Below are 14,268 nucleotides of genomic sequence, written 5' to 3' on the forward strand. Positions count from 1 at the left end.
ATCTTACTATGTTTCCTTAATTATAAAATGTAAATAAAGAGAAAGTCCATACAGCAAAGCATAGCAGTATGGTGACAAAATAGAATAACATGTATAAAGTGTTCAGTGGCTGACCCAAATAAATGGCTCAACAGATATTAAGAATTATCTATTTTTGAAAGAGAACAGGTATCCACAACATAGCATGACATACATCAAAATTTCCTAAGTCTAGTAAGAAATACAGGTAAGTAAAATTACAGTAGGTCATACAACTGTACTACAAAGGGGAAAGGATGTACAGAATCCCACTCTCCTAATACAGGTCTTTTTTCACTTTAGATTTTGATTATTGCAAATCACCCAACCTCCTGCAGTTTCTCTGCTTTCACTCTCACTTGCCAGAGTAATCTTTCTAAAATAAACACAATCAAAAGAAAAAAGTCTATTTCCCTTTCCAGAAAGTTAATATTTCTCTCAGATCAGGTTCAAACTTTCCAATCTGACAACTTTTATAACAAGAACCCTTAATGGAGTCAGGACATGCAGAATGTCTAGGGTGACATGTATAACTAAAAAAATATATATAATGTTATAAATTTTATTTGAAAAATGATCTTTGGTTTTATAATGCAAATCTTCTCAGTTGGAACGTGGCTTTAAAAGCCTGAGATATACTACCCTTCAAAATCTGGCCCCCATAACCTATTTTCTCATTCAGCCCACCCCATTTTAACAATACCCTATTGTTTGAGGACTTGTTCAACTCTCTTGAGCATTGAAATGCCTTTTAACTGCCTCTAATCTTCACCGGTGGCTCAGTGGTAAAGAATCTGCCTGCCAAGGCAGGAGATACGGGAGATGTGGAAAGATGCCCAAGAGGAAGAAATGGCAATCCATTCCAGCATTCTCGCCTGGCAAATCCCATAGACACCGAAGCCTGGTAGGCTACAGGCCACAGGGTCGCAAAGAGTTGGACACGACTGAACACACAAGCACACATAAATCATCACCTTCTAAAAATCTATCCTCAAAATGTTTAACACTGCTAAAAATTTAAAGAAATTTATGTTCATCAAGAGGAACAGAATTATATAAAGCATGGTAAGTCAATAGAGAACACTACACCAATATTAAAAATGATGGAAAAATATCTACAACAGCCTTATTAACTAACCCTTTGCTTACCTTTATAGTTTCTGGTTACTCCTAACTCACTTCTGCCTTACTGGATTAGTGATAATTTTTGAACAAGCTTTAACATTTTATGTAATACTTAGAAGTGTTAAGCTTCTATCAAATATCTTCCTGCACTAGGCTCCTAAGATCCTTGAGAGCAAAATCCATTTCTTTTCTTACTTTATATTATTCCAGTGGTTCAGTTCAGTTCAGTTCAGTCGCTTAAGTCATGTCTGACTCTTTCCCATGAATTGTAGCACGCCAGGCCTCCCTGTCCATTACCATCTCCCGGAATTCACTCAAACTCACATCCATCGAGTCGGTGATGGCATCCAGCCATCTCATCCTCTGTCATCCCCTTCTCCTCCTGCCCCCCATCCCTCCCAGCATCAGAGTCTTTTCCAATGAATCAACTCTTCGCATGAGGTGGCCAAAGTACTGGAGTTTCAGCTTTAGCATCATTCCTTCCAAAGAACACCCAGGACTGATCCCTTTTAGAATGGACTGGTTGGATCTTCTCGCAGTCCAAGGGACTTTCAAGAGTCTTCTCCAACACCACACTTCAAAAGCATCGATTCTTCGGCGCTCACCTTTCTTCACAGTCCAACTCTCACATCCATACATGACTACTGGAAAAACCATAGCCTTGACTAGATAGACCTCTGTTGGCAAAGTAATGTCTCTGCTTTTTAATACGTTGTCTAGGTTGGTCATAACTTTCCCTCCAAGAAGTAAGTGTCTTTTAATTTCATGGCTGCAATCACCATCTGCAGTGATTTTCGAGTCCAAAAAAATAAAGTCTGACACTGTTTCCACTGTTTCCCCATCTATTTCCCATGAGGTGATGGGACCAGATGCCATGATCTTAGTTTTCTGAATGTTGAGCTTTAAGCCAACTTTTTCACTCTCCTCTTTCACTTTCATCAAGAGGCTTTTTAGTTCCTCTTCACTTTCTGCCATAAGGGTGGTGTCATCTGCATATCTGAGGTTATTGCTATTTCTCCCGGCAATCTTGATTCCCGCTTGTGCTTCTTCCAGCCCAGCATTTCTCATCATGTACTCTGCATGTAAGTTAACACTTAAAAATTTGTTGTTTCAGCACTTAAAACTGTTAGCCAACAAAACAGGTAAAGAAATATTTGTTTAAAACTATTTAAAAAATAGCAACCCACAATTTTGTCTCTATCTTCCCTTAGACATTTGTACTTGTTCTGACTCTCACACTTCCCTTAATGAAATGAAATTTATCTCATACAGTACTTAGCATTATCAGGGACTATATTAAGCATCATTAAATCTTTACAAGACCACAGTGAAGTGGGTATGATTATTCTCATCTTACACTTGAGGTCTATGCTCTAAGATCACAGTTAAAAAGAAGCTGAGCTGAGATTCAAGCCTAAGTGAAGCATACTCCAAACCCTGGGCTTAATCAGTACACTATACTTGACTTCTAACATGCCTTATCATATATCCTTCTCTAAATTCATGCTATGATGAAACTGGCAGGGTGCTTCTTCTTTAAGTGTGGGAAGAGCTTTCACAGATATTAAAATAGGCAAGTCCCGTTTATCTGTAAATAGTTATAATGTTAGGCCATGGTAGGTATACAAAAATGTTTCCTGAATGAAGGCAACTGATGGTACTCAACTGAAGAAAGAATCATCTCTTCTTGAGTTACACAGTACGAGAGATCTAAAACTTCTGACTCTCAAATTGCTGCCTAAACTCAAGCCATCCCAATTCAACCCTTAAATATATCTCAAAAAGGATACACACATGACTCTTCAAGTCATTTCTCAAACCTCTACGAACCAATTCATAAGCTTCTTCCTTTTTCCCCAAACAGTTCAATGTTAATCCTTTCATAGCCAGAGTTTCTATTTAAAAAAAAAAGAAAGGAACTTAAAGATAACCAACAACAACAAAAAAGGTACTATAATCTCAAAAACAAATGTTACATTATCTTAAGTATTTAAAACTTCAAGGAGATTATTGGGAAAATGTCCAGGCTTTTACAGAATTAAAAAAATTTCTTAATTGACAAATGAAGTAACTACACATTTCTATAATATAGGCCTCCCTAGAACTGTTTTTTAGATAAAAAGATACAAAAATGCATGAATATCTGGTAATGTATATGGTAACAAGACAAAATTATTTTCCATGGGATGATCTAATTAAACCAATCCTTTATCTCTGTGAACCCAAGTTACACAGAAATTAAATTCACTGTTCAATGATTAAAATATATGCATCAATTATCTACATTTCTGATTTTTACAATTTTAAAATGATTCTTTGTGATTATATTAAAAATACAAACTAAAGATGTCAGACATCCACCATTCACAATCCAAAGAGCTGAGGAAAATACTAATTTTCAGAAAGAGAAAAGGCAATACTACTTTTACAATGTATATTCTATGAAACACAAATGAGTATAAAATATTCATTACGGTTACTCTGCCTAACTTTTAGGACTACAAATTAAAATTTATAGAAAAATTAGTTAGGTATAAAAGATAAGGATTAAAGATAGAAAGGAAGAATCAATATTTATAGTAAAGTACAGATAAAGAAATGGAAGCAAAAAAAAGAAAAAAGTATGTACTAATCATCATAAATCTGTATAAATTCAAGGAAAAAAGAAGCAAACAAACAAAATATATTTGGCAATTAGCCAAATTAGCAAGGTACCGTAGAAAGTAACACTTTGTTGTTAAACAGGTAAAAATCTATTCTTGTAAGAAACTCCTTCAAGTGTTTTCATGAAAATGTAGCTTGTCTCTAAGTTTAGAATAAATCATAACTTATTGCTGTTAAACACTATTGCAATTAAATTATGACACTTCATATGCAACCTGATTTCAGATGTGTTCCAATATGAGGGGAAAGTACACTTTAGAAACAATGAAAGCTGGTTCTATGCTGTACTCAAACTCTATGGTGTCTATACCACTAAGTTACATTACTGTTACACATACTTTCGGAAAGAATATAAAACAACCTAATATACAGCTGGCTAGCATATATATATACACCATGCAGCATGGCACACAGGATCTCAGTTCCCTGATAAGGGACTGAACCTGTGCCCCCTGCAATGAAAGCACGGAGTCAACCACTGGATGTTCAAGGAAGTCCCAAGCAAAACTATTTTTTCAGAAGGAAATGGAGAAATTTTACACACTTAATACCCACTGCTTTCTGTCTTTAAACAATGTTATTATAATGAAAGTATGCAAGAGTAAAGAAAGCTAACAGAGAACTATTACTCTCTCTCTTCAATACTAAGAGATCACTATCAAATTAACAAAGAACCATGTTTCCTAACTAACGAATGAGACCTGTGAGAGTTCACTGCTCCTTTGTCTCTTCCGAAGTTGAGCTACAAGCTCTGCCTTTACCCTACAAACGTCTCACTGTCCAGTCTTCTACCCTCACACAGGCCAAAGCTACATAACTTTCACAATATGTATAAATTATGTCTTAAACATGACTGTCTTGAAAAGCTAAGATACAATGCTCTAAATAAGAAGATGCTGGTTCATGAGCAAAGGCCCAAATGGACACTTTCTGAATAAGTTTATTGTAAGGAATAAAATTTCTTCTGCTCAACCAAAGTTGTCAAGCAAAATTTTCTTGTAACCATTTTAAATAAACTTACTTATTAAACTTAAATTAGTATATTTGTTTTACTAGGTTCTTTTGCCCTTCCTATGATGCTAATATTTAAAGCAGAAATAAATCAGAACTCAAGAAGATCATGTTATCCTTTTCTCAACAATAAACTCAATACTAAGTATCTTCCCACAGACATAAGGATAAGGTCCATTCTCTCTGGAAAATAGTCTTGGCATCTGGGAGTAACAGAGCCCAAATAAGTGAAATCAGATAAGTAAGCAGAACCTTCCCTACTTACGCTTACAAGCCAGTCTACTACATTTACACTTACCTCCATGCTCAGCAAATTTGGGATTAGAGAGGATTTGTTTACAGAATTTCAATCCATTTCTGTACTGTTTATGTTCATAACACCTCTGTCAAAAGAAAAAAGAAAAAATTTAAGTTTAGTAAAAAATGTAAACTTTAAATTTGGTGCTGCACTTTTGATTCTGTTAAACACAACAAAATGATCTCATGTTACTGCCATATTCTAAATTCCACAAAAATGCCAATTACGCACACACACGGAACTCCCTGGTGGCCTAGTAATTTGGATTTGGCACTTTCACTGCAGTAGCCTGGGTTTAATCCCTGGTTGGGGAACTGAGATCCTACAAGTCACATTCCACATTCAAAATTGAAAAGAAAAAAAAAAACAGTCATACTGAGCAACCAAATTTTTTTTTTCATATAGACAGTTCAAATACAGAAAGTAAAAGGTAGACAAAGGGACAAAACACACATTAGAAAAAATAAGACAAGCATTAGCGGACTTCAAAAGGTCCAACAAGTGTTAATATAATGTGAAAATTGGGGTGGAGGGTGTAGAAATTATACTTTAAAATAACATTTTCTTTTTAACTGAAGGAAAGAAGTCTCTGAAGCCACAAGAGACAAACAAGTGCATGCAAATTAAAGAAGGGGGGAAAAGACACACACGTCATAATGAAAATTCTAAGCCAAGAAATAAAGGTCCTTAAAAACTTCCAGAGAGAAAAAAAACAAGTCACATAAAAAGGATATGTAATCAGAACAGCACTGAAGGTTTACTCTAAAGTAAAAACGGTATACTGCTGAAAGTTATAAAATATCTACACAGAGTCTTCAAAATTCAGAATTCCTTACCCAGCTAAATTGTCAATCAAGTATGTAAGTAAAAGGACATTTTAAGGCTTCTTAGAAAGTTAAAATTTTATCTTTGCACTCTTCCTTAGGAAGTTATTGAAAGAAATCAAAACAAACAAACAAACAAAAAAGACAACGTGGAACTTAGTAAATAAGTAATCTAATGTAGAAAAAAGAACAACCACTCCAAAATGAAACAGGATTCCAGAGGCCACCATGGAATAGGTTTCTAGCAAAGTCAAAAATGGAACCTGTGTACTTCATAATATGGAAAATATTATTTATAAGCACATGACAGAATACAGGCACATTTGGGGAAAATGACCAATGAGTCTACAGAAAACCAAGTGAATAAGTAAGACAGATTTTAACTCCAGGGAAAATAAAGGCTTATATAAGAAATTATGGTCTCAGTGTAATATTTGGCTTAATAATAAATAATATACATATAATTATAGAAATGTAAATATTTAGTTCTGATTTATCAAAATACTGTGATATAAGCACAATGACAGAATGAGGAAAAGACAAGTGAGCAAATGTGGTAATGAAGTTCCAAGTTCTCTTTTTCTATAAATGTATCAACATGTGCTTTCATAACAATAATTTTTAAAGCTATATTCATTACAGAAAACCTCTGCACCTTAAAGATATGATAATTTATGTCAGAATTTACTGTCCTAAGTTTAAACAAATTTTAGTCTTAATTTTTGAAACAATAACACTCAAAATCTGGCTGAGATAGTTAATGCAAATGATAATAAAATCATAGGAGAAAAATGTGTAGAAACAAAAATGTAAAATTTTACATTCAGCACCAAGAAATCAACTGGCTAAAGCTCAATGCAAAAGCCAACCATAGAGCTGTTCTACAATCAACTATGTACTCACCATCTCTATTTTATTGTTCACATCTCAAACCTAATATACAGTCCAAAACACAACTGATTTTCCCTCCCGAGAATCTATTCTTCATCGTCTTTACCATCTCAAGAGATGCATTTCCTTCAATTCAACCTCATTCAGATGACAAAACAAGAAACCTAATTATCCTCTGTGCTTTCATCCCTGAGACTTCCATCCTCTAATAGATTCATCAGTCCTAGTTTCTCTGCAATAGCTTCCTAACTCTCTGCTTCTCCCACAATCAACAGGCAAGGTGATCTGAGGGATACAAGGGAGGGGAGAGCAGAAACAGTAACTTAACCATACACAGCCAAAGAAACATAAGACTAAGCAACTAAATTTAGTGTTCCTATTCACTCAGCAGAAAGGCTAAAGCAACCTTTTTCTTATAATAAAAGTAAAAGTCATTACAGGATGCTAATTAAAAGCAATACTCATGACTTCTCACTGTTTTCCAGGAACTACATCAAGGGCTTCCCTGGTAGCTCAGTGGGAAAGAATCCTCCTGTCAATGCAGGAGACAAGGGTTCCATTCCTGGGTTGGGAGGGTCCCCTGAAGAAGAAAAGGGCAACCTACTCCAGTATTCTTGCCAGTGAAATCCCATGGTCAGAGGAGGCTCGTGGGCCAACAGCCCATGGGGTCACAAAAGAGTCGGAAAAGACATACAGACTAAACAACAACAAGAACATACATACAAAGAACAATTTAAGTACATTGTTCTTAAAACATTTAATTAGCTTTCTACAATTTTATTTCTGTAAAGTGCAGTAAGGGAAGTTCCACTTTTGGCCACAGTGAAGTGAGGAGAAATGTGTCCTTTTATCTTAAACAACAAAATGAGACAAAATGCATAAAATAACTGTTGTCAGACACTGGACAAGAGGCAGCACGGGCTGTGAACCATGGAGGCGGGGGAGGCACACGATACACTGGGTAATGTCACTGCTCTACAGATCACAGCACAGGAAGAAGGGTCTGAAACAGCACACGACAGTCCACAGAGATGAAGAGACAAAGACTGAAGTTCAGAGAGGCTGAGCTATTCTGTAGGACAGAGTACTGAAAATGATGGAACTATTAAGAAAAAAAGACATCCCAAAATCTGCATGGGATCCTTCATGCATCTCCTGCCAGAAATTAAAAACCAAGTCAGGGGCAAAATACCTACAGAAGTGCTGGAGGGCTTATCAGTTGAGGCCCTCTCTGAGTCAGTCCCGGTTGAGAGCTCTCTGCACCACATACAGAAATTTTATTAACATTTTAAGTATTATTAAAGCCCAGAGCTGTCATCTTCTAACAGATCTTCCAATCAACAAATTCAACTTTTATCTCACCTTTTGCTTCTTTGCTTATTCAGTGCATGCATGAGTGCGTGCGTACCTGCGTGCTAAGTCAATTTGGTCGTGTCGAATTCTGTGTGACCCTATGGACTATTGGAGAAGGCAATGGCACCCCACTCCAGTACTCTTGCCTGGAAAATCCCATGGACGGAGGAGCCTGGTAGGCTCCAGTCCATGAGGTCAATAAGAGTCGGACACGACTGAGTGACTTCACTTTCCCTTTTCACTTTCATGCATTGGAGAAGGAAATGGCAACCCACTCCAGTGTTCTTGCCTGGAGAATCCCAGGGACGGGGGAGCCTGGTGGGCTGCCGTCTATGGGGTCGCACAGAGTCCGACACGACTGAAGTGACTTAGCAGCAGCAGCAGCAGCTATGGACTATAGCCTGCCAGGCTCCTCTGTCCATGGGATTTCCCAGAACACTGGAGTGGGCAGCCATCCTGGAAGATCCAGGAGATCTTCCCGACCCAGGAACTGAACCTGTGTCTCCTGCACTGCAGGCCAACTGAGCCACCAGGGAAGCCAAATAGGCAATAAAAATGCCAAAAATAAGGTGACAAAAATGAACACACATAAAACAATTAACCAACTAGAAAATTCCCCCAAATAACTGAGTCTGCCAAATGAAAATTAAAAACCACTCTATTTGAATATGAGATGCTATAGTACTTAGCTTTTTACTTTATCACACTTCAGAACAGTAATTATGTTTCAGTTCCTAATGATTATGTTCCCAATTAATGAAATTTGGTAGTCTTCCATATTGAAATTATACTCAATGCCACTAACCCAATTAGCTCTGTCAATGTGACCTGTAAAAATAATTAAAGATGGCATAACCTTCAGTGTGTGCATTTAAGGAAACAGACTTCAATCTATTTTTCTTTCTAAAAAGCACTACTCCTACAACAGGTCACTCATTACAAATGAGAGTAGTAGTCTCACAGTTTACTGGAAAAAATAACAATAGATATTCAACTTACTTTATCCCATAAAAATTCCTAAAAAATTCTGCTTTTGCCCAAGGATAAACTCTAATGGCATACAGGGTTTACAAGAAAAATAGCAAAGAGTGCATCATATTTCATTCAATAACTTCTTTCCTCCAAACATAAGACCAGATATATGCATAATTCAGCTTTAAGTGTCTATCTAATCAAAATCCAATCTTATAAAAGCAGTCTTAAAATATAATAGAAGATATAATCATAAGGTGTCCTTTTCTGAACCATTTAAAAGATGTAAATGAATAAAAAAAATAGCAATTTGCTTGTTTTTGCAACTCCCATGTAACACTATCACTAAAGTTCATTCTACAGAACCATGGAAATAAATTTACCACAATAAGATTCTTTCTTTTTTTTAATTATAAGGTTCTTAATATTGTTTTAACCAAACTTGTACACTTAAATTAAATTTTTTAGAGAATTTATTTAGGGAAAAAGAGATGGAAATACTACATAGTATATTGTGAGCAAAGATTTCACATCAATTCATTTAAAACAAGCTTTGTAAAATGACATAGCAGGCAGACGTATTAAGTCTTCACAGTAAAATTATCAAACTAAATAAAAATACATGTCCACAATTCTGCCTCTGAAATTCTTGTATATGGAGAGTTCCTGAAATTTCAGAATTATGAATAAGGGTCTCCCTTAGCATGCAATGAATGCCATATTATTCTATTCTTCACCTGCCTTGTTATTAATTCAAAATTAATCATAATAGTATCAAGATATTAGAACATTATAGACTGTTAAGTTTTCATTAAGCAACTAAATTTTAAAATATCAACACTGCTACATAAACAGTAAAGCTAAACAGGACATAATTAAAACAGAATGAACTGTTCAAATTCCATGTGCTACATGCTGACAACATACACTGAGACTACGGCTTCTAAATGTATAGGAATAACTGATACAGTTGATGTTCCTGCCAAGCATGAAACTGGTTAAGTAAATAAATAACTATTTTCAGCCACTGAACAAGGGCCAACACAGGATTGTGGACTTTCAGAAGAGAAACAAGGTAAATCTCAAGAAAATCTTTTTTTTTTTTTTGCCCAGAGGCATTTTCCAGACTGTAGAATAGAGAGGAAGAACAAAAGCAAAACATAGTAGTCTTACTGATCTAAGCAGGTATCAGAGTTAGAAACTGTCTGAAAAGATGAAATTTATAGAGCAAGGTATCATCAAAATGAACTGTACAGTTATGAAGTTTTAGAAATCTGCACGAGTCTTGGTCAAATATTAAATTGGTCAGGTACACTGCAGATTTCTACTCAAGTTGGCAAAGAAATACTACCAAGTAGTATGAGCTAAACAGCTACTGCTGCTTATATATGGCTGGGAGACATTTGAGTGCCAAACAGTTAGGCCACATTAAATACTCAAAACCTTAGGAATAAGGATAATCTAGACTCATTTTGGAGAAGGCAATGGCACCCCACTCCAGTACTCTTGCCTGGAAGATCCCATGGACGGAGGAGCCTGGTGGGCTGCCGTCTATGGGGTCACACAGAGTCAGACACGAATGAGGTGAATTAGCAGCAGCAGCAGCAGCCTCATTTTTATTAAAACTTAAAAATAAGAACAAGCTGATGCACAAGCAAATTAATCACTTCCCAAAACAAAACTTTATTACAAAAGAACAAGATACAGACACTTAATATCCTAGCGTCCATAATTTACATTATGAAAAAAGAGGAATCATTAGAAAAGTGAAGAAACAGGAAATTGTGACCCTGACCTACAGAAAAAAAAAAAATCAAACAGAAACAGATTCAGAAATAATGGCAGAAGTAGCAGGCAGACTTTAAAAGTTTCTGTTATGTACTCTTAAAGGATTGAAAGGAAAACCATGAACATAATCAGAAAACAAACAGGAAATCTCAATAGAGAAATGGAATTATTAAGGAATGGAGATTGTACAATAAAAAATATAGCATCGAAAATGAAAAGTTAATGATATGGGCTTAAAATATTAAACACTGTAGTGAACCTGAAACTTGTGCAGTGAACAAAACCATGACAGAGAACTTCAGTGGCTGCGTGAACTGGAAAACATGTAACAGAAACAATCCAACACGGACGATGAAATAGTAAAATGAGAGACAGAACACAGAACTCCTACCGATGGCACAATATCAAGTGGTCTAATGGCCTAGCACATACATGTAACAAGTCAGAAAAGAGGACAGAAAACTAAAGTGGGAAAAGTATCAAAAACTGCAAATTTGATAAAAACTCTAAACCCAAAAAACCCACAAATCATCTCAACAAACTCCAAGCAGGATGAACTAAAAAAAAAAAAAAAGAAAGAAAGAAAAGAACAAAACAAAACAAAAAGCAAGCAGAAAAAAGGGGCGCATCACAATCCTAATGCTAAAAAATAAGGACAAAAGAGAAAATTATGAAAGCAGTCAGGGAAAAAACCTGTATTCTAAAAGATCTCCAATTATCATCTTAGCTTCTACCTTAAGAAATTAGAAACATAAGAGCAAATTAAACTCAAAGCAAGCAGAAAAAACAAAAGTAAAAAGAACAGAAATAATGAAACAGGAAAAAACAAAATGGAAATCAGTGAAACCAAATGCTGGTTCTTTGAGAAGATCAATAAAATCGATAAACTTCTAGCCAAACATGGGCATGATCACAAAAGTATGCAGAAGAGCAAAATAAGGAGAACCCCAGCTTTCTAGTCAGAGGGTGAGATAAGGAGCCAAGGAAACAAAATATCAGAAACATCTCAAAGGAGGTGGAACTGGGGAAAGCAATCTCATAAAGATGTTTACGGATTCCAGGGTTCATAAACACGCATGGATCTGATCACAACACACAAGACTTTGAGAACTGAAACAATAGATAGATCATGCAGGCCTCAGACCAGCTACTGGATGGCACATAAGCAGGACAGAGCCAATAGAACCACAAAGATTTTAAAAACTGAACTGATGTAAGAACTACAGTCCATAGAAATAGTTGGGGCTTACAGCCTGAATCTAACCAGATTTGCTAAAACAAAATTAACATTCTCCAAAGGATTTAAAACAAGACCCAAAGTCTGATACTAATATTCAGAACATCCAGGATAAAATCCAAGATTATGTGGCATTTGAAGAAACAGGAAAATCTCAACTTGCATAGAAAAAAAAAAAAAATCAACCAGACAAATACAGAGACTTCTATTCAATACTTTAAATTAGCTATTATGAAAATGTTGGAAGAAGTTAACTAGTTAACTAGTGAACCCTTTGCAACATCTTAGAGGAGATGAGGACAGAACTCACTGTATAGACCCAAAACTAGAAAGGAGATAACTGGAAAGAATCATTGTACAGGAAAAACAGACCAATAAAATGTATCTAATCTGGATAACAGAAAAGAGTTTTAAAAACTGGTGGTGATGACCCAATCAAAAAATGGGCCAAAGAACTAAACAGACATTTCTCCAAAGAAGACATACAGATGGCTAACAAACACATGAAAAGATGCTCAACATCACTCATTATCAGAGAAATGCAAATCAAAAACCACTATGAGGTACCATTTCACACCAGTCAGAATGGCTGTGATCCAAAAGTCTACAAGCAATAAATGCTGGAGAGGGTGTGGAGAAAAGGGAACCCTCTTACACTGTTGGTGGGAATGCAAACTAGTATAGCCACTATGGAGAACAGTGTGGAGATTCCTTAAAAAACTGGAAACAGAACTGCCTTATGACCCAGCAATCCCACTGCTGGGCATACACACTGAGGAAACCAGAAGGGAAAGAGACACGTGTACCCCAATGTTCATCGCAGCACTGTTTATAATAGCCAGGACATGGAAGCAACCTAGATGTCCATCAGCAGATGAATGGGTAAGAAAGCTGTGGTACATATACACAATGGAGTATTACTCAGCCATTAAAAAGAATACATTTGAATCAGTTCTAATGAGGTGGATGAAACTGGAGCCTATCATACAGAGTGAAGTAAGCCAGAAAGAAAAACACCAATACAGTATACTAACGCATATATATGGAATTTAGAAAGATGGTAACAATAACCCTGTATACGAGACAGCAAAAGAGACACTGATGTATAGAACAGTCTTTTGGACTCTGTGAGAGAGGGAGAGGGTGGGATGATTTGGGAGAATGGCATTGAAACACGTATAATATCATATATGAAATGAGTCGCCAGTCCAGGTTCAATGCATGATACTGGATGCTTGGGACTGGTGCACTGGGACAACCCAAAGGGACGGTATGGGGAGGGAGGAGGGAGGGGGGTTCAGGATGGGGTCCATGTGTATACCTGTGGCAGATTCATGTTGATGTATGGCAAAACCAATACAATATTGTAAAGTTTAAAAAAAAAAAACTGGTGGTTATTTAGCCACTCAGTTGTGTTCAACTCTTGCGACTCCATGGACTATAGCCCACCAGGCTCCTCTGTCCATGGAACGTCCCAGTTAAGAATACAGGGAGTGGGTTGCCCTGCCTTTCTCCAGGGGATCTTCCCAACTCAGGGATCCAAACCTGCTTCTCCTGGATTGCAGGCGGTCTCCTGCATTGCAAGCAGATTCTTTACCACTGAGCCACCAGGGAAGAGCAGAACCTGCCCAGAAGGGAACCCTCTAGGTGTTCTGGCTCTGTCCATCAGCACCTTAGCTCAGCTGAGGCACTGATACCAATAGATCATAGCATCTGAAAGTCACAACTTTAAGACTTTTTTGTCATAATATGGAAAGTATGTCAAGGCTGAGAAAGGAGTACATCAAGGTTGTATATTTAACTTATACGCAGAGTACATCATACAAAATGCCAGGCTGGATGAAGCTCATGCTGGAATCAAGATTGCTGGGAGAAATATGAATAACCTCAGATATGAAGATGACACCACCCTTATGGCAGAAAGTAAAGAGGAACTAAAGAGCCTCTTGATGAAGGTGAAAGGGGAGAGAGAGTGAAAAAGCTGGCTCAACATTCAAAAAACTACGATCATGGCATCCAGTCCCATCACTTCATGGCAAATAAACAGGAATACAATGGAAACTGACAGACTTTATTTTCTTGGGCTC

The 14,268-nt window shown here is 36.6% G+C and overlaps 1 protein-coding gene across 3 annotated transcripts in view; it reads right to left on the minus strand.

Annotated features, from left to right (window-relative positions):
* NAA15 (N-alpha-acetyltransferase 15, NatA auxiliary subunit) overlaps nucleotides 1-14,268 on the minus strand; it is a 72,530-nt gene that overhangs the window by 38,714 nt on the left and 19,548 nt on the right. For all 3 annotated transcript variants that reach the window (XR_009730276.1, XM_061384157.1, XM_061384156.1), the window contains exons 2-3: nucleotides 5,117-5,201; nucleotides 2,934-3,038 (exon numbers count right to left, since the gene is read on the minus strand). Coding sequence is in view for 2 of the 3 variants with exons in the window: in XM_061384157.1 (XP_061240141.1) it covers nucleotides 2,934-3,038; nucleotides 5,117-5,201 (190 nt within the window). In the remaining variant the exon portion in view is untranslated. The remainder of the gene's footprint in view (nucleotides 1-2,933; nucleotides 3,039-5,116; nucleotides 5,202-14,268) is intronic.

This window comes from Bos javanicus, chromosome 17 (genome assembly GCF_032452875.1).
Source record: "Bos javanicus breed banteng chromosome 17, ARS-OSU_banteng_1.0, whole genome shotgun sequence".
In the NCBI taxonomy this organism is placed as follows: domain Eukaryota; kingdom Metazoa; phylum Chordata; class Mammalia; order Artiodactyla; family Bovidae; genus Bos; species Bos javanicus.